Source organism: Episyrphus balteatus, chromosome 2 (genome assembly GCF_945859705.1).
Source record: "Episyrphus balteatus chromosome 2, idEpiBalt1.1, whole genome shotgun sequence".
Lineage (NCBI taxonomy): Eukaryota > Metazoa > Arthropoda > Insecta > Diptera > Syrphidae > Episyrphus > Episyrphus balteatus.
In genome coordinates this window covers 111,038,734-111,064,422 of record NC_079135.1, presented here as the reverse complement: position 1 = coordinate 111,064,422, position 25,689 = coordinate 111,038,734, and the positions used below count along the sequence as shown (strand labels likewise).

At 32.8% G+C, this 25,689-nt stretch overlaps 3 protein-coding genes across 4 annotated transcripts; 2 read left to right on the top strand and 1 right to left on the bottom strand.

Annotated features, from left to right (window-relative positions):
- The first annotated feature begins 1,156 nt into the window (after positions 1-1,156).
- On the top strand, positions 1,157-2,620 carry LOC129912034 (zinc finger protein 37-like). Its single transcript, XM_055990117.1, has 3 exons — positions 1,157-1,702; positions 1,795-2,311; positions 2,387-2,620. Exons 1-3 carry the CDS (start codon positions 1,678-1,680, stop codon positions 2,466-2,468), a joined length of 624 nt encoding a protein of 207 aa, XP_055846092.1. The 5' UTR covers positions 1,157-1,677; the 3' UTR covers positions 2,469-2,620.
- Positions 2,621-9,969: 7,349 nt separating this feature from the next.
- LOC129910585 (ER degradation-enhancing alpha-mannosidase-like protein 3) lies at positions 9,970-14,080 on the bottom strand. Its single transcript, XM_055988014.1, has 3 exons — positions 13,868-14,080; positions 12,659-13,787; positions 9,970-11,669 (listed from the first exon to the last, which is right to left on the bottom strand). Exons 1-3 carry the CDS (start codon positions 13,969-13,971, stop codon positions 10,077-10,079), a joined length of 2,826 nt encoding a protein of 941 aa, XP_055843989.1. The 5' UTR covers positions 13,972-14,080; the 3' UTR covers positions 9,970-10,076.
- A 6,918-nt stretch (positions 14,081-20,998) lies between these two features.
- On the top strand, positions 20,999-24,716 carry LOC129911584 (NADH-ubiquinone oxidoreductase 75 kDa subunit, mitochondrial-like). 2 transcript variants are annotated; one of them, XR_008771672.1, is made up of 4 exons: positions 20,999-21,108; positions 21,170-21,330; positions 21,971-22,124; positions 22,185-24,716. XR_008771672.1 is itself a non-coding variant. In XM_055989420.1 (2 exons), exons 1-2 carry the CDS (start codon positions 21,024-21,026, stop codon positions 21,406-21,408), a joined length of 324 nt encoding a protein of 107 aa, XP_055845395.1. In that variant the 5' UTR covers positions 21,005-21,023; the 3' UTR covers positions 21,409-21,490. The 2 variants fall into 2 exon arrangements, 1 of the variants encoding a protein (XP_055845395.1); XM_055989420.1 differs by lacking the exons at positions 21,971-22,124; positions 22,185-24,716 and having other exon boundaries at positions 21,005-21,108; positions 21,170-21,490.
- The last annotated feature ends 973 nt before the right edge of the window (positions 24,717-25,689 follow it).

Here is a 25,689-nt window from a genome sequence, read left to right as displayed (position 1 = left end):
GGATCAAGTGGGATAGTAAAAAACGGCTAATATTCAAGTGTGAAATTTTTTTCATACAAATACCCGTACCACTACCGCATACCTTCCGGTGTGACCAAGCCTCAATGCACTGATCACAATAAAACAGGATTGTGGATCCTTTAGGGCCAGTTGTACAAATATTTAATCCGTGGATCAGCAACTTTTATCTTGTGAAATCTGTAGTAAGGATGAGTTTTAACACTGGTTCAAGGTCCATATATGTAAAAATAGCCACATTCATGCTTGAACCGAAGTTGACCCGCAGCTAATCCGCCGAAATCGGATATATTAATAGATAACAGAATAGGCTAATGTTAATTTTTTTAATGATGTGAAATTTTTTAAATGGCGGTGTATTTCAGGATGATAGTAAAATCATCATTCACATCATTAAAAAATTTAACATTAGCCTATTCTGTTATCTATTAATATACTTAATTAAACTAAACAAACACCAAAAGAAAATAATATTTCTTCTTTGTTTTATACGCTGATGAATATGACGCTCGATTTCATGGTTTACAAGGTGTTATTACCCCTTAATCACTTGTATATGTATATGTATATATGTTATGAACCATCAAAGATCCCACAAAAGCTGTACACACTATATTTTTAAGCTATTGCATAGATTTTAACGCAGGCCTGGCATGGGGAGCTAACCAAGAAAAAACGTAACGAAAAATTAGTATTAGTCTTATTTTGTTGGCTTTTACTTAGTGAAACTCGTTTTTATTACAACAAATCTTTTTTTTCACCTGTCTGATGAAGGTACTGTTTACCGCAACAGCTGCTGTCACGATCAGTAAATAAAAATAAAGTGGAATTATTAAAATTAAAAAAAAAAATGATTTGTTCTAATATACATAATTATTTTTCTTCTTTTGAAGCTTATAACATAATTAGCTATTTCTATTAAATTGCACCAAAAGTTTTTAATTGGCAGTTAATGTTGAAAATTTGGCTTTTTTGAAAATAAGCAAATTTGTGTGAAAACTACGAAATTCAGAATATTTTTCCAGCATAACCTACGAAGTTTTATTTTTGGATTTTAAAAAAGTGCCTTAAAACAAATATTAGACAGTTTTTTGTTTGAATTTTTGCATTTATGTATAAAAATAAATTATTTAAACTTATTTTTTTACTCCGTAAAATTCGAAATAACTAAGTTAATAATGGAGGTATTGAATTAAAAAAAAGTGTTTTATTGTATTTAAAGGCAAGTCGATTGACATTATTAATTCAGAAATTTACGATCTTGGGTTACAAGGGGTTAAGGCTTGCCTCTTCGATATTGGTAGATTCTCATATGCTTTTTGAATTGTTTCTCAAGGCTTCTTTCTGCTCTTTAGTTGATGAAATCCATTGCCAATTACAATAGATTCTGAAAAAAAACTTTCCATAATCATGTTCATTCCCATGTTTGAAACAAAGGATTTATATAATGGGAAATTTTTATCCACGAAAAAATAATTTTTTTTTTTTTATTCAAAAAACAAAGACTACAACTGCAACATCTGCTCTTGTGCTTTCGACACAAAAACGAGCCTTAATATTCATAATGCACAAACGCATAAAATTACCAAGACGGATGAACCAAACGAACAAGAGGACATAAAGTCTGAAGATTGCCCACAAATCGTACCTTCTAGTTCCATGAGAATTCATTGCATTCTTTGCGGTAAGTACTTTTTTTTTGTGAAATATATTGTGAAACTATATCAAATAATATCGATATTCATTGTAACATTCCATTGTTTTTTTTTTTTTAAGAAAAAACCTTCCCAACAAAAATCGCTCTTAAGCATCATTCCAATATTCAAAGCTGCCATTTATGTGGGCAATGCTACTTCAGACCATCAGCCTTAAAACGACACATTGAATTCACACACAAGGTCGAAAGTAATAAATACGAATGCAAAGAATGTGGCCTATTCTTTAAAAACCCATCGAATTTTAAGGAACATAGCAGAAAACACGATAAAAGTATACAGTTTCCATGTAGGCACTGTGATCGAAAATTTCTGCAAAAAAAGAAACTAGAACATCATATTATGCGGTTTCATTTGAATGAATGTCCATTTAAGTGCGACATCTGTGGTAAGTGCTATGTGACGAAAAGCAATTTAACTGACCACATTAGGTCGAAGCATACCAAAACAACTTTCGATTGCGATAAATGCAAGCGAAAATTTGAATCACAATCAGGGCTTAGAGAGCATAAGTATACACATGATGGATATCCGTATAATTGTCCTTTGTGCAGTGTTGGAATAACATCAAGATTCAAGTGAGTATATCTATATGAAAGTTGTTTTTTTTTTTCTATATAAAATGTATTTAATTTTAAATTCTTAATGTTCAGGATGAAACAACACCTGATGAGGAAGCACAAAGGCGCTCTAACGGAAGAAGAGTTCAATATTATGTTTCCGATTTGTAAATAGATTAAACCGAAAGAAATATATTGCATTTATCATTTCAAAATTGGAGACTGCATTAATAATATTAAAATATTTAAATGAAGGTAAATTGAAATATGTATATGAAGAATTTCAGGACAAAATCCTAAAAAGTATATCTTGCCTAAAGTAAGGCAAACAGCGAGCAAATGAGCAGTTGATGTTCTAGAAATTTTCACGAAAAACTAATTAAAAGTAGCTTATGTCGAATTCCTTTCAATTGAAAAATCGAATTTTCGGCGATCTCGAAGCGAATTTTTTCTGAAAATCATGTTCCATAGAAAAAAAAATCGCCTCAAACGAAGCAGAATTCGAATTTTTTTTAATCCTTCTTTTTTGAGAGATTTACACGGATTTGCACACACACTTGGAACATTTGACATTTCTCAAACGTCAAGCTGAAAGTTTTCTTCGTGTTGTTTGTGATTGATGGTTGTGCTCTCGTAGTGACAAGACGTATTGTTCCAAATAAAATAAAAAAAAAAAAAAAAAGATATTCATAAAATCATAAAAAGTTATAAGCAGTGGTTTAAAATATTAAAGTGTTTTAAATAGAACTTATAAACTAAAGTGCCTAAGCAAGAAAATAAAAAAAAAACTCATCGAAAGATGAGTGAAAGTGGTGGGCGGCAGAAAAAGCCACCCGATAGTAATGATAACGGGACTGTGAAAATAAATGTGAAAGAATCAGAAGGTGGAATTACACTCCCTTCACAATTAATCACTAAGAATGATTTTCAAAGCATTTACCATAACGTTGAAAACAATTATAATAATCATGTTCATGAATTTCTAAAATCCCCAATTATAACGGAAAACGTCAGCTTGTCGCCGACAAACGGTGATTTACCAACATCACCAACACCATCATCATCACCAACACGTACAAATGATATGTCAATGGATCATTCAGATTCATTCGGAAAAGTGATACCAAGTGCACCAAATGGAAACTTGGAAAATATACTAAACAGAGATGTCGAATTATTTAAAAAAGTAGTATACAGAAAGAGAAACTCAAACGCAAATGAAGATGCAGCAACATCATCCAGCAGGAAGAGAATTTCCTTGAACTTACCGGACGGATCTCAACAAAAACCCTCGGATGTACATATTAATAGAAATAACAGGTTTGACATTTTTAACAAACTAGAAAATAACAATAATGTAAATAATAGTATTGATAAGTCTAATTTAAAAAAATCTGAATTATGTCCTGTAATAAAACTGCAAGGTATACAGTCAAGCACAATTTCTGAATATTTAGATAAAAAATTCCCAGATAAAAAAGATGTTGTAAGTTTCGAAAACAGGGGCTATGGAAGAGTTTGGCTTTATGTTGCAGATATTGAGCTTCATAAGCATTTTATTGAAATATTTAGATCGTCGGATGTAGAAGGTTTTTCATTTAAACCGAAAGCTTTGAAAAAGGAAGCTGTTTTATTGAAGGGCTTGTCTGGTTTTAGGAGTGCGGATGTGGGACGGGAAATCGTACGAATTGATCCGTCTATAAAAATATTTGAGGTTAAAGAATTTACTACCGGTTGGTCTCGGAAAAATAATATCTGCTTAGATACGTTTACTTGTCTATTAGAAGACAAAGAAAGCTTAAATAAACTCAAACAAATAAGATTTTTGCTTCACCATAGGGTCAGGTGGGAGAAATTTGAAAGAAAAGGTCCTTTACAGTGCTACAGATGCCAAAGGATTGGGCACTCAAGCCAGTATTGTGTTAACGTCGCAAGGTGCGTTAAATGCCGAGAAAAACATGATTTCGGGCAATGTAAGGTGACACCAGACATGGGAAGAGAAAAGACGGCATGCGTCAACTGTGGAAAAGAGGGTCATCCGGCTAATTTTTCTGGCTGTGAATATAGGGAAAAAATAATCTTACTTAGAAATAGCCAGAAGTTAGCTGGTAGATCTTATGCAGATATGGCACGAGGGAATATTCCTAATGTAAACACTGGTTCTTTTGAGAACCACAGCAGCAAGACTGCAAATAAAACTGCGAATAAAAATGAATTTGAAGATTTTCTCAACGAATCTAACGTCCTATTTGGAATTCCCCTTACAGAATTGATAACGAAAGTTAGAGCTTTTTGGCCTTGGTATACCAAACTAAGTCCAGATCAAAAATCTTCAGAGTATCTGAAGTTCGTTTTCAACCTCTGCAAATAAATAAATATGTCAGTACACCTAATAACTACAAACATAAACTCTTTAATTAGCAATGATAAGGTAGTTGAACTGGGTCTCCTTCTTGAAGACATTCAACCACACTTTCTATTATTACAAGAAACTCGTCTATCGGGCAGATACAACAGACAATTTAAGGATTACACTTTTATTCGAAATGATAGTGAAGTGGGAACGGGAATATTAGTAAAAAATTCAATTTCCTTCAGCAACTTACAAATTAGATCTTTGCTCTTTACTGCAACAGCAATATCAGTGCCTTTTTGGATCGGATCGGTTCAAAAATCATTAATAGTCGTTTCGCTTTATCTCCCAGGGAATCTGGGCCCTAGACTTCCTCATATTATTAATTCGCTTTTCTCAGCTTTAAATTTTCCTGAATTTTTCATAATAGGTGGCGACTTTAATTCTAGACACCCGTTTTGGGGTGACAGTAAAACAAACTCAAATGGAGCGCACTTATTTAACTGGTTCTCAGATGGCCACTTTCTTGATATGGATTTAATTCGCACAGACGGACCATCTTTTCCTAGGTCCGCATCTTATATTGATTTCTTTATAGCGTCTAACAATCTTACAAGTCCACCGCAAGTTCCTAGAAACTATGCTTGCGTAACACTAGATTTGATCTCGGATCATCATTCAGTTTTCCTGTCCATGGATCTTGGAGGAATTAATTTTCTCACAGCTGTTCCAAACCTTACTCAATCATTTACAAACACCAACTGGCGCCATCTGAACGCGGACCTCTCAAGGAAGTTGGCAGAAATCGGCATTCCTAATGACAGAAATCTTTCTAATAATGAAATTGACAATTACATAAGCTTAATAAATTCTAACATCGATGAATGCGTAAATGAGCATACAGACCAGTTTACGGCAAAAACGTATCAGGTGCGTATTTCTGCTGGCACCCTTGAGTTGTTCAGAACGAGAAAGGTTTGGAAATCAAAATTAAAAAGAATTTTTCATAGAGCTGGAAATAGAACATGCCAGGAATATATGGCTCTTTCCTCCAGGATTTCGTGTCTTAGCAAAATAATCAAAGATTCTGTAAGGATAGACTTAAATAACAATTTCAAAGCTAGGTTACGCAAAATCATCCCATCTCATAATGTCTTTAAAGAAATAAATTCAATAACAGGTAGAAAAAAAAATTGTATATTAAATCCTTATGACACCCTGATCTATCAAGGTGTGTCTTACAACACGGATGAAGAAAAGCTTAATGCAATTTCTCAATTTTACTCAAACTTGTACACGCCCAGGTCCCCTATTGACGATTTTTCTGAATTAAGCGTAAGCACATTAACGAACTCTTATTTCTCTTGGACAGCAAACAATCCGATCTGCATGTTTTCAGAGGCGACTCCCTCCCACCTCGCAACGCCAAACCACTTCGCTACCTTGACTTCAATCGAAACTATACTGAATAATCTCAACAATAAAAAATCTTCAGGCCCGGACGGCATTTCAAACTTTCTTATCAAGAAAGTTCGGTCTACGATCACTATTCCGCTGACTATAGTAATAAATAACTGCATCAACAATAGTTATTTTCCGACTGCTTGGAAACATGGAAAACTGATACCGTTAAAAAAGAAAACAAATTCATTTGATGTGGAAGACTTAAGACCAATCTCGCTGTTGTCGAACCTGGGAAAGATCCTTGAAAAAGTCCTATTGGAAAAAATGCTAATCTTTGTCTCTGATAATAACATCATCCCGAATTCCCAGTTCGGATTCAGAAAAGCTCATTCCACGGAGCATGCACTTTTATACCTCCAGGACAACATTTTAAAAAATTTAAGAAATAAGCAGTGCACAGTTGCATGCTCAATAGATCTTAGAAAGGCATTTGACTCAGTGTGGCACAAGGGCTTGATCGCAAAACTAATTTCTTTGCATTTTCCAACAAATTTAATATTTATCATTAACAATTTTCTTTCGAAACGCACGTCAAAAGTTTTATTAAATTCCTCACTCTCAAGAGAATTTAGAGTCGAATCGGGTGTCCCGCAAGGGTCAATTCTTGGCCCGTTGCTTTTCAATATATACTTACATGACTTTCCAGCTGTTGAAGAAAACAGCTCTATGACAATTCAGTACGCTGACGATACGCTGATCTTGGCCAATCACGAACGACCGTTTGAAGCGCTTGCAAAAGTAAAAATTCACCTAGAACTTGTTTTAGACTATTTCAAAAACTGGGCAGTAGATATAAATAGCAGTAAATGTGAACTTATATGCTTTAGGAATGCGTCCCCTAGAGGGCACCATTTGGCTGTAAGAGAGAGCAAGCAATTAACCCTAGCTATCCAAGGAACTAACATTCCAGTTAAAAACAACATTAAATACTTAGGGATCACGTTAAACGAAAAGCTTAAAACTAATATACATGCCAGGCAAACTTTAAAGAAAGGTAAAGCAGCGTCAGCAATGCTAAAAAGGCTACTGAATTCCCGTGAACTAAACGTCAAAACAAAAATCCTTATGTATAAGACCCTAATAAGACCGGTACTTGCGTACGGGTTTTCATCCTGGTTCTATATCTCACCAACTGTGGCAAAAGAATTGCAGAGATACGAAAGAGTCATCATTCGTAAATGCCTATCAAAATTCAGACGACCTTCTGGGAAATGGTTTCACAATGCAACGCTTTATAGCGATTCCAATATAACACCGCTATTGTCTTACCTCACAGATTTAGCCACTAAAAGACTGAAAAAACTAGAATTCCATGAAAATCCTTTAGTAAAAAATATCTATGATGAAAATATATTAGTGCCAATACAAAGCAGATACTACAATTCCCCGATAAGTTTAATTAATCAAACCTCATTACAACTTTTTGATATTGATGATGACCCCTCCCACCTCCCACATTTCTATGCCAAAGCAAGCCCTTCAAACCTCAGAGGATAGCCTCTGTTTTCGAAAAAAGGTATAAGCAAAAAAATAAAAATAAAAGAGAAAAAAAAAAAAATAATAAAGAAAAGAAAAAAAAAATGTATACTACTATTGAAATACAATTTTAGATTCAATTTTATTGTCAATTAAAAGTACAAAAAAAAAATAAAAAAAAAAACACACAATCTATAATAATAAATAAATGTACAAATAGCTACTATTTTTTAAACATACAATATGAGACTGTAATAATAATGAACTAAAAAAGACTTGATCGCAGTTAAGAAGTTTACTAATAAGTACCTATTTATTGTTTTTTTAGTTTAAGTCAATACATTTTATAGAAAGTAATATGTTACTAAAAGAAATGTAAAAGAAATACTTTATAAAAAAAAAAAAAAGAAAGAAAAAAAATGAAGTCTTGAAAAATTGTGATAAAGAAAAGTACAAATAGTACTTTAGTACTAAAAAAAAAAATATATCTTGTAAACAATGTATACTGGCAGCACTTTTGCTAAATGGAAGGAGTAGTTTATGCCACCAGTACACATACAGTGTACTGTGAGTTTATGCTGCTACCTTCTCTTTCCAACCTTTGTTATTGTTTTCTAGTTTTAAGTATCTCACTAAACGTACAAAATTGTCATCGTGCCTTGAGCAACACGAAATATAAAAATTTATCTTTGTTTTGTTAACTAGTTTATTTAATGTTAATACACATATTTAAAGTGTAAATAATAATTAATACCCTTAGACCAGACCAATTCTAAGTCGGTCGAAATAAAATACCTATACTTAAGCGAATGTAAAACACCAATGTATATGTAATTTCTTGAAGTCTCAATAAAGTTCATTCATTCATTCATTCGTGTTGTTTGTTTATTTGAGAACATCAACTTCAAATAAAGAGAAAATTTTAATTAAATATCGTATTTTTATTGCGGAAAAATATGAAATAAATAAAAAAAAAACAATGTGCGATCAAAATATATTTTTTCCTGGCATAGTTCTTGTGAAAAAGTCAAATTACTGTGACTTTTCTTCTCGTAATTATGGTCAGAAAAATTTTTCTCTGTAAAACCACAGCATACGGCCAAAATAATAACCTTCTACTTCATCTTCACTCAGATCTTAATAATAACTGCAATTTCCCTTTGATTCTGATTAAAATAAATCTATATTACCGAAGAAAATAAACAAAATTATTAATCAAAGGAATCTCTGGTTTGATTTTGCAGAAATTGTTTTGGTTTCAGCTTGACGTTTATGTAAAAATTGTTGTCAAATGACACACATACAATCGCAAAAAGAATTCGATCTGTTTCCATGTTCCTTTTTAACACCAAAAATTCGATTTTTTTGAGGCGATTCAAAAAATTGAAAGGAATTCGACATAAAAATCGAATTTTCGGCGATCTCGAAGCGAATTTTTTCTGAAAATCGTGTTCCATAGAAAAAAAATTCGCCTCAAACGAAGCAGAATTCGAATTTTTTTTAATCCCTCTTTTTTGAAAGATTTACACGGATTTGCACACACACTTGGAACATTTGACATTTCTCAAACGTCAAGCTGGAAGTTTTCTTCTTGTTATTTGTTTATTTGGAACACCAACTTCAAATAAAGTGTAAATTATAATCGTATACCGTGTTTTATTGCGGAAAAATATGAAATAAATAAAAAAAAAACAATGTGCGATCAAAATATATTTTTTCCTGGCATACTTCTTGTGAAAAAGTGCAATTACTGTGAATTTTCTTCCCGTGAATGTCTTCAGGAAATTTTTTCTCTGTAAAACCAAAACATACGGCTAAAATAATTAACCTTCTACTTCATCTTCACTCAGATCTTAATAGTATCTCCAATTTCCTATTGATTTTGATAAAATTAAATTAATATTACCTAAGGAAATAAACAAAATTATTGATTTGATTTCAGCTTGACGTTCGTGTAAAAATTATTGTCAAATAACACACATACAATCGCAAAAAGAATTCGGTTAGTTTTCATGTTCCTTTTTAACACCAAAAATTCGATTTTTTTGAGGCGATTCAAAAAATTGAAAGGAATTCGACATTAATTATTCACAGACAAAGACGGTAACGGAGAAGAAGAGAACGCGTTTTTTCTGTTACCTTCTTTATCTGAGAATAATTTGACTACGCTTAATTAGTTTTTGTTGAAACTACAAAAACATCGACTTTATGATGAGCCCTTTAGTCTCACCAAGTTTTAAGAAAATAGATTGGTCCTCTAACGAAATAAACTGGAAACAAGCGTTAAGGTCCTCTCCATTACTTTGGAATGTCCGATACAACCTTATAACTTTCAGCCAGCGACAAGGTGATAGACATCTTAAAAATTTTAAACTAAAACATTTTATCATCATTTTTTTAAATACGCTTTTTTTATTGAATTATCAAAAATAGTGTCTTAATACCATCACGCTCTAGGTGGTCTTCCAAACCAATTGAACATTACATTCATCACACAACTTGATAACGATGAGCAAATCGTTCTAAAAACTTTGGCGCTTTACACGACAAAAGTTCATATTTCTGCTCCCGATTCATATAAATACCCTGGGCGCGTATCCTTTTCAAAAACATTTGCTCATCGAACTTTGGCTTTTGCGGTAATGTTGATTTAATTATCGAATGAACAAAATCCGTTAGAATGGAATTGTTTGTAGTCTCTTCGCCAGTTGAATCAGCTGGCTTCTGTTTGAAATATTTTTCAGGTGAAGATGGGGCGTCAGTTGTTTCTTCTTCAGCACTTGTTCTTTCTGAATCTACTGAAATTAGATCATCATTCTTAGGTACAATGTTATCTTTGGTAGATTTATTTTCCTCCTCTTCAGTCAATGCAGATGGTTGTGATGTTGTTGATTGTTCTTCGTCAACCTCCTTTGTCTCTTTGTCATTGCTTTCAATTAAAGATTGCAATTTCTGGAATGTATCAATCATACGTTTCTTAAATCGAGCAAGTTTATTCAACTTTTCAAAAAGTTCCAAATCAATTGAATGTTCTTTTGGTACATCAAGAATGGGCAATGAGGCGAGTTTCTTCTTAGCTTCCAGCAAAGCAGGGAAATTAGTTTCATCTTTGCTATCGATAGCAAAGAGTCTTGTAAATTCGAGCATATCACTGGCATTGGTCATTTTTGTTCTATACCATTGTTGAGCAGTTAAAATAATTCGCAAAACTCTTGAACTATTAACCAATTTTTCCAAATCCATTAATGTTGTATTAAGTAATTCTAAGATTTCATTTAGAACTGCATGCGTTTCATTTTGATATTTGTCAAATTTTTGTAAATTCAATGTCTCAACTACAACAATATTGGCACGCAATTTATGTTGTTCCACATACAAACTCCAGATCGAACGGGGTTTTGATAAATCCATTTCCATTAGAGTAGACGAATTGATTTGGAAGAGATGTCTTATTTTGGCAGGGTCAATAATGCGAGTTTTCATAAAGTCTAATAAAGCGGTGGGCATTTCATCAATTGTACTCACTTCTTCCATAGCCTCGAGTATATCTTTGATGGAAAAATCTTCAAATTGATGTTGGGGATTGAGTGCTTCATTTTGGATTTTTTTAAAGTTCTCCAACATCTCATTGGCCAAATCGACTCCACTTTCTTTTGTATCAACCACTTCAATATCAATTGATAGCTTCTCGTCGGTGCGTTTGGTATCAAATTGAATTTTACTTTCCGGACAAGTGTATTTTTTTTGTTTTTCAAGTTCTTCCTTGCGACGTTGACGTTCATTATGCATACGCAAGTCTTTCTCATAACTTGAAAAATCGAAATCGCCAAACATCCCTTTGCCGGGGAGTTCATGACAGCACTGCAGAGCTGATGGATCAATTGGATGACCTTCGGTATTAAATATATAACCACCGGCATCAATAATGCACATACCATTGGGTGTTTCATGGAGTGTACCATGACCACCGTCATTGTGTAAGAAATTGTTCTCGTCGAAGAGCAGATAAAGATATTTTGTGGTTTCAGAGAGGAAGAATGATTCCATTCGATTGTCTTTGCGGTGGTCGCGTACGTTTCTTATCTGAAATAAAAAAAAAGAGTTTTGAACATTTTGTCAAGGTGCATGAGGAGCGGAGGACGAGTCGGTATGTCGGAGAGTGGGCCCAAACTGATGTTTGCGTCTTATTAATGGTTTTTTCAAAATTACTGTCAGGTAATTTTGTATTGCTATAAAAATTAAGTAAAAAAAATGCTGGATTGAATAACATAGCTGCCTAAAGTGTTCGGGTAATACAGATTACTGCCGTGGAAGAAACGCGAAATGAAGAAAATTTTTAAACTAATTTTTTTCAACTTTCTATAATTTGAGAAACTAAATTTTTACATATAAAAATAGATCGATACTAAATTTTGAAACCCGTTTTCTGAAAAAAAAAACGTTTTTGTTTTAATTATGACAGTGTTTAAGTAAATGAGCGTTAAATTGAACATTTGAATTACATAATTATTTTTATAAAATAAAAAGTTACAGATTTTTGTATAGCTTAAAAACAAAAGTAAAGTAAAAAAAAAAACAAAAGTAATTGGAATAATTTGCAATATATCAAAGATAATAGAATGCAAAGTTCGTCGGCGGAAAGCAAAATTGTTCTTAATCGACTTTTTACCGAAAATGAAATAATGATACAGTTTAACTTATTTGAGAAGCGTTTTTGTCTAAAAAATTTCTTCAGCAGATAATAATTTAATTTAATGGGACATCAAACAATTAAAACAGGTAATTAGCCTTCTGAAAATAATAATAACTTGAATTACCGAAGAGCAAAAAAATATCGCTTTTGTAAAATTTGCTTTGTGTGACTTAGAACAATTTTGCTTTCCGTCGACGAGTTGTAAATTTTTGAGACGCCTAAGGTAGAGAAAAGGATAAGATTGTAAATCGTGAAAGGAAATGTTTGGATAGGGAAAGAAGAAATGTCAAGTTCTAGGAACGCGACCTGCTTGCGACACTTTCTCCTCTCCTCTTGCTTCACAACAAGATTCTTTGAAAAAATTTAATCAATTAATTACCGTTGCATATCCACAAGAAGTTTTTGCACTATATTGAATACTTGTTATCATATCTTCTCCTACTTCCAACGGAAATGGATCCTTTGTTGCTCTATGCAAGTACATCGCTGATTCAGCTAATTCCGGTCTCAGAGGATAACTTTCCCTATTCGCTCCAGCTTCAGCTGCAGGAATATTATAAAACTCTGGCAAAAATCCATACTGCCTCCAGACAGTATGATAAGTGTGTAATGTTTTCATAGCTGGACTAATATCACCAATTAAACTTAACACACCTGGCCAATAAGCTTCTAGCGACTGGAACACAGGTAATGTAACTTGTCCCTTATTCATTCCAACCCACACATACCAATCATCACGTTTCATATACTTGTCGATTTTAGCACGACCTTCATGAAACATTTCTAATAAATCAGGTCGATTAAGCATTATTGAACCTTTTACCAGATACTCAAAGAACGAATCAACTCCGGCACCAATGCCAGCATCTTGAGCTGTCCATCTTCCTGTTTGTACATCGATATGGTTTCCCAGTAAGCCAATAGGCGAACGATGTTCCCACAACGAATAGATAGCATTTAAAGCAACTTCTTCGTATATAGGGTCACCAGTTAAACGACTAAGTGCGCCGAACTCGATTATAAAAGTTCCCACACCAGCCGTACATGTAACTGGTGTCTCCCCAGGAGGAACTCCATGTCTTAGATTGACTGTGCCATAGGGCATTCCAGTTTTAGTATCAAATGCCGGCAATATTCGCTTTGCCACATCTTCGGCTAGTCTAAGCAAAGGCCCATTACAGGGCCAGCCAGGTTCTAATTCCATACCAGCTTTGTGGGACATTAAATGTGCACTAAGCAAGCCCCCAACAATGCGAATATTCGTCTCAAATACTGAAACATTTATATCGGCATCAAAGTCTTTTCGTTCACTAATTAATTTGGCAACACGTCGAAACTCTGTATAGTTGCCCATAACAGCTAACGTGTCGAGGGCATCAATTAAAGTCAAAGAGTAACTACCCCAAGTATTAATGCCATCACACGTAAGTGGTCTTAATTCGTCATAACCACTGGCATGTCGATTGTATCCTTCGTAGGCATGTTGAAACATATTACGAACTTCTTCTCTGAATTAAATAAATAATACAACTTGTTAATAATATAATATGACGTGTATTTTTGTATTTGTATTTTTGTAGTAATTTACCTTAACTTTACCTTTCGAGCTGTTGAATATTTTCTTAGACATAATACAATTGATGGAAGTGTTAGTGTTGTTAAATAAATTATTAAATATTTATTAATTATCATTGTTTAAATTTTGTAAATAAGATTTTATTAAAAGACCAAATAACAAAACATTTTACATGCGAAACGATTTTATAAATTTTTTTCTACAGACATGACAATAAATAAAAATTTTGAAGTTTGTGACAGGTGGCCACCGGTGAAAAGGGAAATTTTGCAAATCTGTCAAAATGAAGAGGAATTAATAATAGGTCTGTTTGGGTTCTTTTTGCACAAAAATATGAAACCTGTCAAATTTTAAGGAGTGGGGATGAAATTCTCTCAGAGAAAGAAAAATTGTAGGTCTGTTTGGGTACTGCCTAAAACAGAAATATTTCAACTTTTTTCAACTTTTTTAACCCAATTCCTGTTTGGGTACTCTGAAATTGTACATTTTTTCACAAAAAAGATGGCCGCGAGAGAGAAAAAAATTTCCCCTTCTTGCGAATTTCTGCCCAAAAAATTTCATCGAACAAAAATCTGAAATCTGTCAAAAGGTAGTGCTTTCTCTGTTTTTCTTTATTTGTTCTTGTCGCACAACATAAAGAAAACAAACTACAAACATGGTGGCGTGGATTTTTTTTCTTGTTTTTTTTTTTTATTTATTTCGTTTTAGTGATGTAATGCTCAAAACAAATTAATATTTTATGAACAAAATACTAAAAAAAGTGTTTCAAAAATAAAACAAAGTGTTTTTAATATTATTCATTTCTTTTTTTTTTTAATTTGTGTTTACATTTTTTAATGAACAAAACAAAGTACAAACATGGCGATGTGGCTATGTTTTGTGTTTTTATTTTTATTTTTTGTGTTTTAATGGTTAAGAAGTGCTTTATTTTATAAATGATTTATATGAAAAAATGAATAAAAAAAAGTGTTTGTAAAACAAAACAAATGTTTTGATATTTTTCCTTTCTTTATTTTTTTTTTTTTCAATTGGTGTTGTTGTTTACATTTTTGTTGTTGTAGAAAAAGTAGCAGAAAATTTTGTGCCAAAAGCGTTTGGGTACTTTTACACAATTTTTCTTTCTCTGAGAGAATTTCATCCCCACTCCTTAAAATTTGACAGGTTTCATATTTTTGTGCAAAAAGAACCCAAACAGACCTTGTGTAAAAGTACCCAAACGCTTTTGGCACAAAATTTTCTGCTACTTTTTCTACAACAACAAAAATGTAAACAACAACACCAATTGAAAAAAAAAATAAAGAAAGGAAAAATATCAAAACATTTTGTTTTGTTTTACAAACACTTTTTTATTCATTTTTTCATAAATCATTTATAAAATAAAGCACTTCTTAACCATTAAAACACAAAAAAATAAAAATAAAAACACAAAACATAGCCACATCGCCATGATTTGTACTTTGTTTTGTGCATTAAAAAATGTAAACACAAATAAAAAAAAAAAAGAAATGAATAATATTAAAAACACTTTGTTTTATTTTTGAAACACTTTTTTTATTATTTTGTTCATAAAATATTAATTTGTTTTGAGCATTACATCACTAAAACGAAATAAATAAAAAAAAAACAAGAAAAAAATCCACGCCACCATGTTTGTAGTTTGTTTTCTTTATGTTGTGCGACAAGAACAAATAAAGAAAAACAGAGAAAGCACTACCTTTTGACAGATTTCAGATTTTTGTTCGATGAAATTTTTTGGGCAGAAATTCGCAAGAAGGGGAAATTTTTTTCTCTCTCGCGGCCATCTTTTTTGTGAAAAAATGTACTATTTCAGAGTACCCAAACAGGAATTGGGTTAAAAAAGTTGAAAAAAGTTGAAATATTTCTGTTTTAGGCAGTACCCAAACAGACCTAATGTCGTTTTCTATTGACGAATCTCAGAATGAGATTTGTGAATTTGACAGCTGAAAGGGGGGGTGAAGAGGGGAAATAGTGGACAAATCTCAGATTTCATGATCTATTTGCGTCTTGAGATTCAAAAAAATGACAAAAAAATGAATCTGAGATTCAAGAATCTGATTCTGGATTTTTATCAAGATTCACGCATACAAACACACCCACTTTCACACCAGTGGCGTAGATAGGGGGGGGGGGGGATCAGGGGGATATATCCCCCCCCATTGGGATCGATATAAACAGTCATGAATAAATAAGTTGAAGAAGTGCACTTTGAAAAAAAAAACGCTATGGATTTCGAGTTCTTGATTAGCTTAAAGGTTATAAATATGGTTTACCAACTTTCGTTGCCATTAAGTCGGTGTTTCAAAGAGTGAATTTAGACTTGGTCCAAGCAATGGAGCTCGCTAAAGATTTAAGGGATCAACTAAAAATTAAACGGGCAGACTCATTTTCGAAAGTTTTTTGTATATGGGAAAAATTAGCTGAAATCCTTGACATAGGCGTTAAACATAAGAGAATAGTGAAGCGACAAAAGAATCGTTCGAACCCTTCGGTTCAAAGTACAGCAAAGAATATTTTCGTGTTACTGTTTTCAATCTTTTTCTCGATTTCTATGTAATGGGCCTTGGAGAAAAATGTACAAACCATGAAAACACACTAGAAGGGTTTTCGGTTCCTTCTAAGGATTCTTCGTCTGAAATAGACAAAGCAGCTAAAAAATTTAATGAAACTGTTGAGTTTTACCAAAAACTAGACCACATAAAATTGAACAAAAACAATAAGATTTCCTTATAGTTTTCATCCAAGAAGGAAATATTATTTAAACAATCGGGATTTCCTAACTGTTTTACCGACTTCCAAAAAGGAGGAGTTATTCAATTCGTCTGTACTTTTTTTTGTGTTTGTCACCTCATAACTTTGGACCGAGTGAACCAGTTTTGATAATTCTTTTTGTAGGTATTGAAAAACTGGTGCCTGTTCAGTACTATTAGAAAAACCATAAAACCCAGTTTTGATCCATGGAAGTCGGTTTTGTTTTTTTAATAAAAAAAATACGATCATGTACGGGATCACCTATTCCAACTTACTATAGAAATATTAGTCACAATTTTTGTTCTAGTGCCAAGTTGGAAAAAATATGAAATTTTTACAAAAAAATTTTGAAAGAAAAATACTTCCTCTATGAACTCATTGAAAGCGCTCGAAAGCTGCACCGAAAAAAGTTGTTATGGTATTTATATTTTATTAAAGATATTAGCTACACTGCTGGTTTCTACGTCAACTACCGAAAGAACTTTCTCCAATTTAAAGAGAATAAAAACAATACAAAGAAGCATTATTAAAACATAAACAAAAATTTGCGAACTAGATCTATCCCCCCCCTTAGCAAAAAGCTATCTACGCCACTGTTTCACACACACTCCTCTGCTTGACATTTGTCTGAACATTTGTTGTTGTTTTATTTTTTTTATACGCACAGATTTCACACACAATTACAAAACTAGATTTCATATTCTATTTGCAGTGGAAAATCTGAGAATTTTACACAAAAATCTCAAAAGTCAATAGAAAACGACATAAGATCTGTTTGAGTACTATTTTGATTGAAGAACCTGCCTGTTTGTAGCTGCGACAAAGTTTTTGAAAAAGTACAAAAGTGAAAATATTTTTTTTCTGGCTAGCGCAATTGTTTTGTGAAAAAGAGTTTTTCGGCCTGAAAAATTAAAACAAATGATGCAGAAAGCTTATTTTTTTGTCTAATAAACAATTTATATACTCTTTTTCACAAAACAATTGCGCTAGCCAGAAAAAAAATATTTTCACTTTTGTACTTTTTCAAAAAGTGGTGTATGTAGTTAAAGCCTTAACTACATTGGCTCAAAAAGTGAAAAAGTACAAAAGTGAAAATTTTCAAACTCATTTTTGAATAGTTTTTTGGGCTCGGAAATAAAAACAAATGATGCAAAAGGCTTATTTTTTCGTCCAAAAAACATTGTGTATACTCTTTTTTACAAAAAAATTGCGTTTGCGAGAAAAAAAATATTTTCACTTTTGTACTTTTTCAAAAAGTGGTGTATGTAGTTAAGCCTTAAAGGCTTAACTACATACACCACTTTTTCAAAAAGTACAAAAGTGAAAAGATTTTTTTTTCTGGCTATCACAATTGTTTTGTGAAAAAAAGTATACAAATTGTTTATTTGACCAAAAAATAAGCTTTCTGCATCATTTGTTTTAATTTTTCAGGCCGAAAAACTATACAAAAATGCGTTTGAAAATTTTCACTTTTGTACTTTTTCACTTTTTGAGCCAATGTAGTTAAGCCTTAAGTCTTAACGGCCATATTATTCACTAGTTTAAAAAATACATCTGGATGTAAAGAATGTCAAATGTCAAAAAATAAATCCAAGTCCATAATATTCACTACTTAAATTCAATCTTAAATCCAATTTTTTAAATCCAATCTCGTTAAATCCAAACAAATTTAAACTGCTCTCTGGAGGTCTGTTTAACTTTATAAATCCAGATGTAAAATTCATTTTCACAGTGTTCAGTTGTTTTGTCAAGTATTTTGTGAAGGAATAATAGAGATAAATGCAAATTATACAAAAATTATTGATTAATCACATAATTTTTTTTTGAGTGAATAATATGAACAAAAAATTAAATCCTTCGATTTATAAAATTCAGATTTAAGTGATTGGATTTAAAGTTAACTTCAATCCAAACTAAATCCAGAGTGAATAATATGGCCGTTAACTACAAGGGCCACTTTTTGCAAAAAGTCGAAAAGTGAAAATTTTCAAACTCATTTTGTGACAGTTTTTCCGAATACATAATCATTTTTATCAAACAAAAAAATCGACTTCCATGGCTAAAACTGGGTTTTATGGGTTTTCTAATAGTTCCTATTGCCAGAACTGATGGAAATTGAAATGGGACCACATTGCAGCCAACAGCTATCCAATACAAAAAGAATTATCAAAATTGGTTCACTCAGTCCAAAGTTATGAGGTAACAAACAAAAAAAAATACAGAATTTTTGGAAGTCGGTAAAAAATTAAAAATAATGATGCAGAATGCTTTTTTTTTGGTTTCAAAAACAATTTTTGTAGTTTTTTCCAAAAACAAATAGCCATAGAAAGAATTAAAAAATTTTTACTTTTGTAAATTTCCCACTTTTTCACTTTTTAGGTCATTGAAAGTTATGGCTTTAATAGGTGTGTTTTTTTGTTTATCTATATAGATTTTGTGCAAAAAAACGACATCGGGATTTTTGAAATCCATGCAAACATTTGGCACCACTGTACATATACTTTGGCAGCTGTCTATCAAAAATGTTGCTTTTGTTTTTTTTTTTTATTTTAACTCCGAAGTGGGAAGGCCATTACATCCATGTTGGATGCAAACAAAAATTTTCATATGGCCATGGCATCCATGTTGGATTCAAAAAAATTGATGAGTGTCAACTTAGCGAAACACCCATCACTGATCCAAACGGGACTAGGTGCATAATTTGCCGTTATTTAGTCGTTAATTAGTTGTGGTAATTTTGATTTTGTCGTTCATTGTTTTCATATATATTTTTGATGTTTCGCTAACTTGATATCAACTTAGCGAAACAACAACTCTTAAAAAAGGTCTTTTTGAAAACTTGAGTATGCCGGAATTTGCCGTTAATTAGTCGTTAATTAGTTGTGATAATTTCGATTTTGTCGCTCATTGATTTCATAGGAAAATATGTTGTTTCGCTAACTTGATATCAACCTAGCGAAACACCATCTCTAAACAATTTTTTTTTTGGAAAACTAAGTATGAGGGAATTTGCCGTTAATTAGTTGTTAATTAGTTGTGCCAATTTCAAATTGTCGTTCACTGTTTTCTTTCAAATTTTTGACATTTTCCCAATTTGACATGAATTTACCAATTTTTGCTTCAAAAAGTGACTTAAACTTGACGCATCAAAGCGTGGCTTATACCAAAATTTGCCATTTGAGACCCTTGAATTAGTTGTGCCAATTTCAATTTTGTCGTTCACTGTTTTCATTCAAATGTTTGACATTTTCCCAATTTGACATGAATTTACCAATTTTTACTTCAAAAAGTGACTTAAACTTGACGCACCAAAGCGTGGCTTATACCAAAATTTGCCGTTTGAGACCCTCAAATTAGTTGTGCCAATTTCAATTTTGTTGCTCACTGTTTTCATTCAAATTGAGTGTTGTTCCGCTAACTTGACACGAATTTACCAAGTTTCGCTTAAAAAGTGGCTTAAACTTAACGCATCAAAGCGTGGCTTGCACCTGAATTTGTTGTTCGGGACCCTCGATTTAGTTGTACCAATTTCAATTTCGTCGTTCACTGTTTTCATTGAAAAGTGTGTTGTTTCGCTAACTTGACGTGTCAACTTAGCGAGGCACCCTCCAAAAAGTGGCTTAAACTTAACGCATCAAAGCGTGGCTTACACCTGAATTTGCCGTTCGGGACCCTCGAATTAGTTGTGCCATTTTCAATTTTGTCGCTAACTGTTTTCATTCAAATTTTTGACATTTTCCAAATTTGAAAAAAATTTACCAATTTTCGCTTAAAAAGTTTCTTAAACTTAACGCATCAAAGCGTGGCTTATACCAAAATTTGCCGTTCGAGACCCTCGAATTAGTTGTGGCATTTTCAATTTTGTCGCTCACTGTTTTCATTCAAATTGAGTGTTGTTCCGCTAACTTGACACGAATTTACCAAGTTTCGCTTAAAAAGTGGCTTAAACTTAACGCATCAAAGCGTGGCTTGCACCTGAATTTGTTGTTCGGGAGCCTCGATTTAGTTGTACCAATTTCAATTTTGTCGTTCACTGTTTTCATTGAAAAGTGTGTTGTTTCGCTAACTTGACGTGTCAACTTAGCGAGGCACCCTCCAAAAAGTGGCTTAAACTTAACGCATCAAAGCGTGGCTTACACCTGAATTTGCCGTTCGGGACCCTCGAATTAGTTGTGCCAATTTCAATTTTTTCTGTTTCCTATTTTGACACGAATTTACCAAGTTTCAAATTACTTATATTTTTCAATATGAAATTGGCTGAACGCATTCATTTTCAATTTTATTCACCTCGATATTCACCACAGCTGACCATAGAGCAAAAGTATCTTATTGTTCTTCTTTTCATGAGTATAATTTTGTCTCTTTTTGTCTAGCGGTAAAATATACTGGCACCAGACAAATGTATGCTGCTAGAAACATAATTGAATTGGCGGATGGAGTCGGAAGCTGCTGTGAATTGTTGTTGTTGATCTTAAGAATTCTTGGTAAGTTTTTAAATCATGTTTCACAGTTTTATAAAAACGAAAAATTTTTGTACCTTTTTAGGAAGCGAAGCAGTTTTGTTGGTCGGTACCAATCCACGTTATGAAGCTCCACTTTTGAATACTCGTCTCCATAAGGGTTATGTACATAATGAACTCGATATTGCTCTGATTGGATCCAAAGTTGAACACTTAGGAAACGAGGCTAACCTGATCACACAAACAGTATGCATTGAAACTTTTTCTAAAATCCCTGGAAGCCGCCAGGATAATAACGATTCATCAAACGTAGATACAATATAAATATTCCTCCGTCGACTTGTGCACCAACAACATCCATTCAACATCTCCAGAAGCGCTATAGCTACAATCACCCATCACATCTGAGGCGCTCAGCGCCAAAACGGCCTAACCCACAAAACTTCGTTTTGAGAAAAACGAGTTTAAAGAAAATCATATTTTCAGGGTTTCTTTTTTGTTGGCTTGTAAAAGTTATAAAAAAAATATTATTCAATACTTAGTTTGTAATTTTTTTTAGTTAGGAGTGTTGGCTACACTTTTGGGCTAAGGTCTGATATTTTTTTTATTCCGAAACTACATTTGCTATAAATGATTTAGGCAATTTTGTCGCCGAAGCCAAAATGGCGTCCACTAGAGTGACAAAAGTTTTTGGCTCTAATTTTAACTCTATTTAATGTAATTTAATGGGGATGTATTTTTATATTATAAATTGTTTTATTGCGGTTCGATCTGTGTACTCAGTTTGATTTTTTTGAAAATGTGGGTTAGGCCGTTTTAGTTCTGAGCTCCTCATCTAACTTATTCATAACTGAATTTAGTAAAAGATTTCGCCAATTATATTCAGAAACAGCTAGCCAGCTGAGGGCGCAGGAAGGATTCAGAATAACATCAAGTTTAACAATCGGCTTCGGAGAGTAGTAGTCACCAGCAGCAGAAAACTCAAGTTATAAAGGCATCCAATTCGACTTAGATCACAACTAGCAAGTGAAACTATTTTGGTAAGTGCTTAAAAATACTTTTGTATGAGCAACTAATCAAAATTTTGTTAAATGTTCTAGAAGGCGCAATTAAAAGCTGGCTCAACTATTACATCACAACAACAACAACAAAATAAATAACCAACTGACAACACTGAAAATCCGTTTCATCACATCATCACCGTACATCCAAAAAAAGTTTCTAGTACTAGCAGTGAATCATATCTTACAACATACCTATCTCTAGGAAATCGGTATCGTACTCTAGAATGTATACATCCAAAACATTTGCTGTGTTCCTTTGGGCTCAGGAAAGTACTTTTTAATACTTAATCCATTCAAAGATATTTTTTCTATAGAAGAAATGGAGTTGAATACAACCAGAAGTACTTATAGCAGTAGATACTTAAGGCCAAAGGAACTCAGCTATTAAGTAACTAAATCGCGGGTCCCGAACAACAAATTCAGGTGCAAGCCACGCTTTGATGCGTTAAGTTTAAGCCACTTTTTAAGCGAAACTTGGTAAATTCGTGTCAAGTTAGCGGAACAACACTCAATTTGAATGAAAACAGTGAGCGACAAAATTGAAAATGCCACAACTAATTCGAGGGTCTCGAACGGCAAATTTTGGTATAAGCCACGCTTTGATGCGTTAAGTTTAAGCCACTTTTTAAGCGAAAATTGGTAAATTTTTTTCAAATTTGGAAAATGTCAAAAATTTGAATGAAAACAGTTAGCGACAAAATTGAAAATGGCACAACTAATTCGAGGGTCCCGAACGGCAAATTTTGGTATAAGCCACGCTTTGATGCGTTAAGTTTAAGCCACTTTTTAAGCGAAAATTGGTAAATTTTTTTCAAATTTGGAAAATGTCAAAAATTTGAATGAAAACAGTTAGCGACAAAATTGAAAATGGCACAACTAATTCGAGGGTCCCGAACGGCAAATTCAGGTGTAAGCCACGCTTTGATGCGTTAAGTTTAAGCCACTTTTTGGAGGGTGCCTCGCTAAGTTGACACGTCAAGTTAGCGAAACAACACACTTTTCAATGAAAACAGTGAACGACAAAATTGAAATTGGTACAACTAAATCGAGGCTCCCGAACAACAAATTCAGGTGCAAGCCACGCTTTGATGCGTTAAGTTTAAGCCACTTTTTAAGCGAAACTTGGTAAATTCGTGTCAAGTTAGCGGAACAACACTCAATTTGAATGAAAACAGTGAGCGACAAAATTGAAAATGCCACAACTAATTCGAGGGTCTCGAACGGCAAATTTTGGTATAAGCCACGCTTTGATGCGTTAAGTTTAAGCCACTTTTTAAGCGAAAATTGGTAAATTTTTTTCAAATTTGGAAAATGTCAAAAATTTGAATGAAAACAGTTAGCGACAAAATTGAAAATGGCACAACTAATTCGAGGGTCCCGAACGGCAAATTCAGGTGTAAGCCACGCTTTGATGCGTTAAGTTTAAGCCACTTTTTGGAGGGTGCCTCGCTAAGTTGACACGTCAAGTTAGCGAAACAACACACTTTTCAATGAAAACAGTGAACGACGAAATTGAAATTGGTACAACTAAATCGAGGGTCCCGAACAACAAATTCAGGTGCAAGCCACGCTTTGATGCGTTAAGTTTAAGCCACTTTTTAAGCGAAACTTGGTAAATTCGTGTCAAGTTAGCGGAACAACACTCAATTTGAATGAAAACAGTGAGCGACAAAATTGAAAATGCCACAACTAATTCGAGGGTCTCGAACGGCAAATTTTGGTATAAGCCACGCTTTGGTGCGTCAAGTTTAAGTCACTTTTTGAAGTAAAAATTGGTAAATTCATGTCAAATTGGGAAAATGTCAAACATTTGAATGAAAACAGTGAACGACAAAATTGAAATTGGCACAACTAATTCAAGGGTCTCAAATGGCAAATTTTGGTATAAGCCACGCTTTGATGCGTCAAGTTTAAGTCACTTTTTGAAGTAAAAATTGGTAAATTCATGTCAAATTGGGAAAATGTCAAACATTTGAATGAAAACAGTGAACGACAAAATTGAAATTGGCACAACTAATTCAAGGGTCTCAAATGGCAAATTTTGGTATAAGCCACGCTTTGATGCGTCAAGTTTAAGTCACTTTTTGAAGCAAAAATTGGTAAATTCATGTCAAATTGGGAAAATGTCAAAAATTTGAAAGAAAACAGTGAACGACAAAATTGAAATTGGCACAACTAATTAACAACTAATTAACGGCAAATTCCCTCATACTTAGTTTTCCAAAAAAAAAATTGTTTAGAGATGGTGTTTCGCTAGGTTGATATCAAGTTAGCGAAACAACATATTTTCCTATGAAATCAATGAGCGACAAAATCGAAATTATCACAACTAATTAACGACTAATTAACGGCAAATTCCGGCATACTCAAGTTTTCAAAAAGACCTTTTTTAAGAGTTGTTGTTTCGCTAAGTTGATATCAAGTTAGCGAAACATCAAAAATATATATGAAAACAATGAACGACAAAATCAAAATTACCACAACTAATTAACGACTAAATAACGGCAAATTATGCACCTAGTCCCGTTTGGATCAGTGATGGGTGTTTCGCTAAGTTGACACTCATAAAAAATTGTTTTTTCACAAAAAACCAAAAATGATCTGTATATTCTTAGCTACATTTTAAGACCATGACCATTAACATTAGTTGCGTCGTTCTTGTGTTATAAGCGTTTGAAGGTAGCCATATTGAATTTTTTTTCGATTTCTTAAAAATCAAATGTGAAAACATTTTTATTTTTATTTCTAATTTTTCGAAAAAACTTTGGTAATTTTATATACATATCTGTTCAACAATCTTATCAGGATCCATTTAAGACTTTTATCTGAAAAGTGCATTGCGTATATCTCGAGATATTAACATTTCAATGCAACCATGTCAAACAAATTTTTGATTATTTTTTTCTATGAGAGTTTTTTTCAAACCTCGTTTTCTCCGCTTTTTTTTTTGTTAATATTTTCAGATATTTCTATATGAACACAACAATTAAACTACCTTGGCACCACTGTTTTTATCGAGAGAAAGTAAAATCTGGATAATTATCTGGATTTTTCAAAAATCTATACAGATAAAGTTTTTGTTGTATTTAACACGTAAATTGTTTTGATTTCAAAAATCTCGATGTCGTTTTTTTGCACAAAATCTATATAGATAAACAAAAAAACACACCTACTTTTAAAATTATTATCAATAGATATACTTAAAACTAATGGAATAATATTTATAATTTCAGGTCAAAAGATAAAATTCATGATTTAAAATAAAATAAAAACCAGTTAAAAAAGAATTTTTTTGGTTTTTGTAGTTGTTTTTTTAATTTCGATAAGACATGTATTAAAGAGCTATACAAGCTCTTCCGAAGCTATCTGTCAAATCTCAAAGCTTCGGTAGAGCTTCGGTAAAGCTTCGTTTAAACTTCTTATATAGGGTCAAACTTGTATAACGTTCTCCTTTTTCCATGCCCAACAACCAGAAATGGAGCTTTTGTAATACCTTAACCGAAGCTGAAATGTTAGTTGGGGTGTGTAGCCACCTCATGTG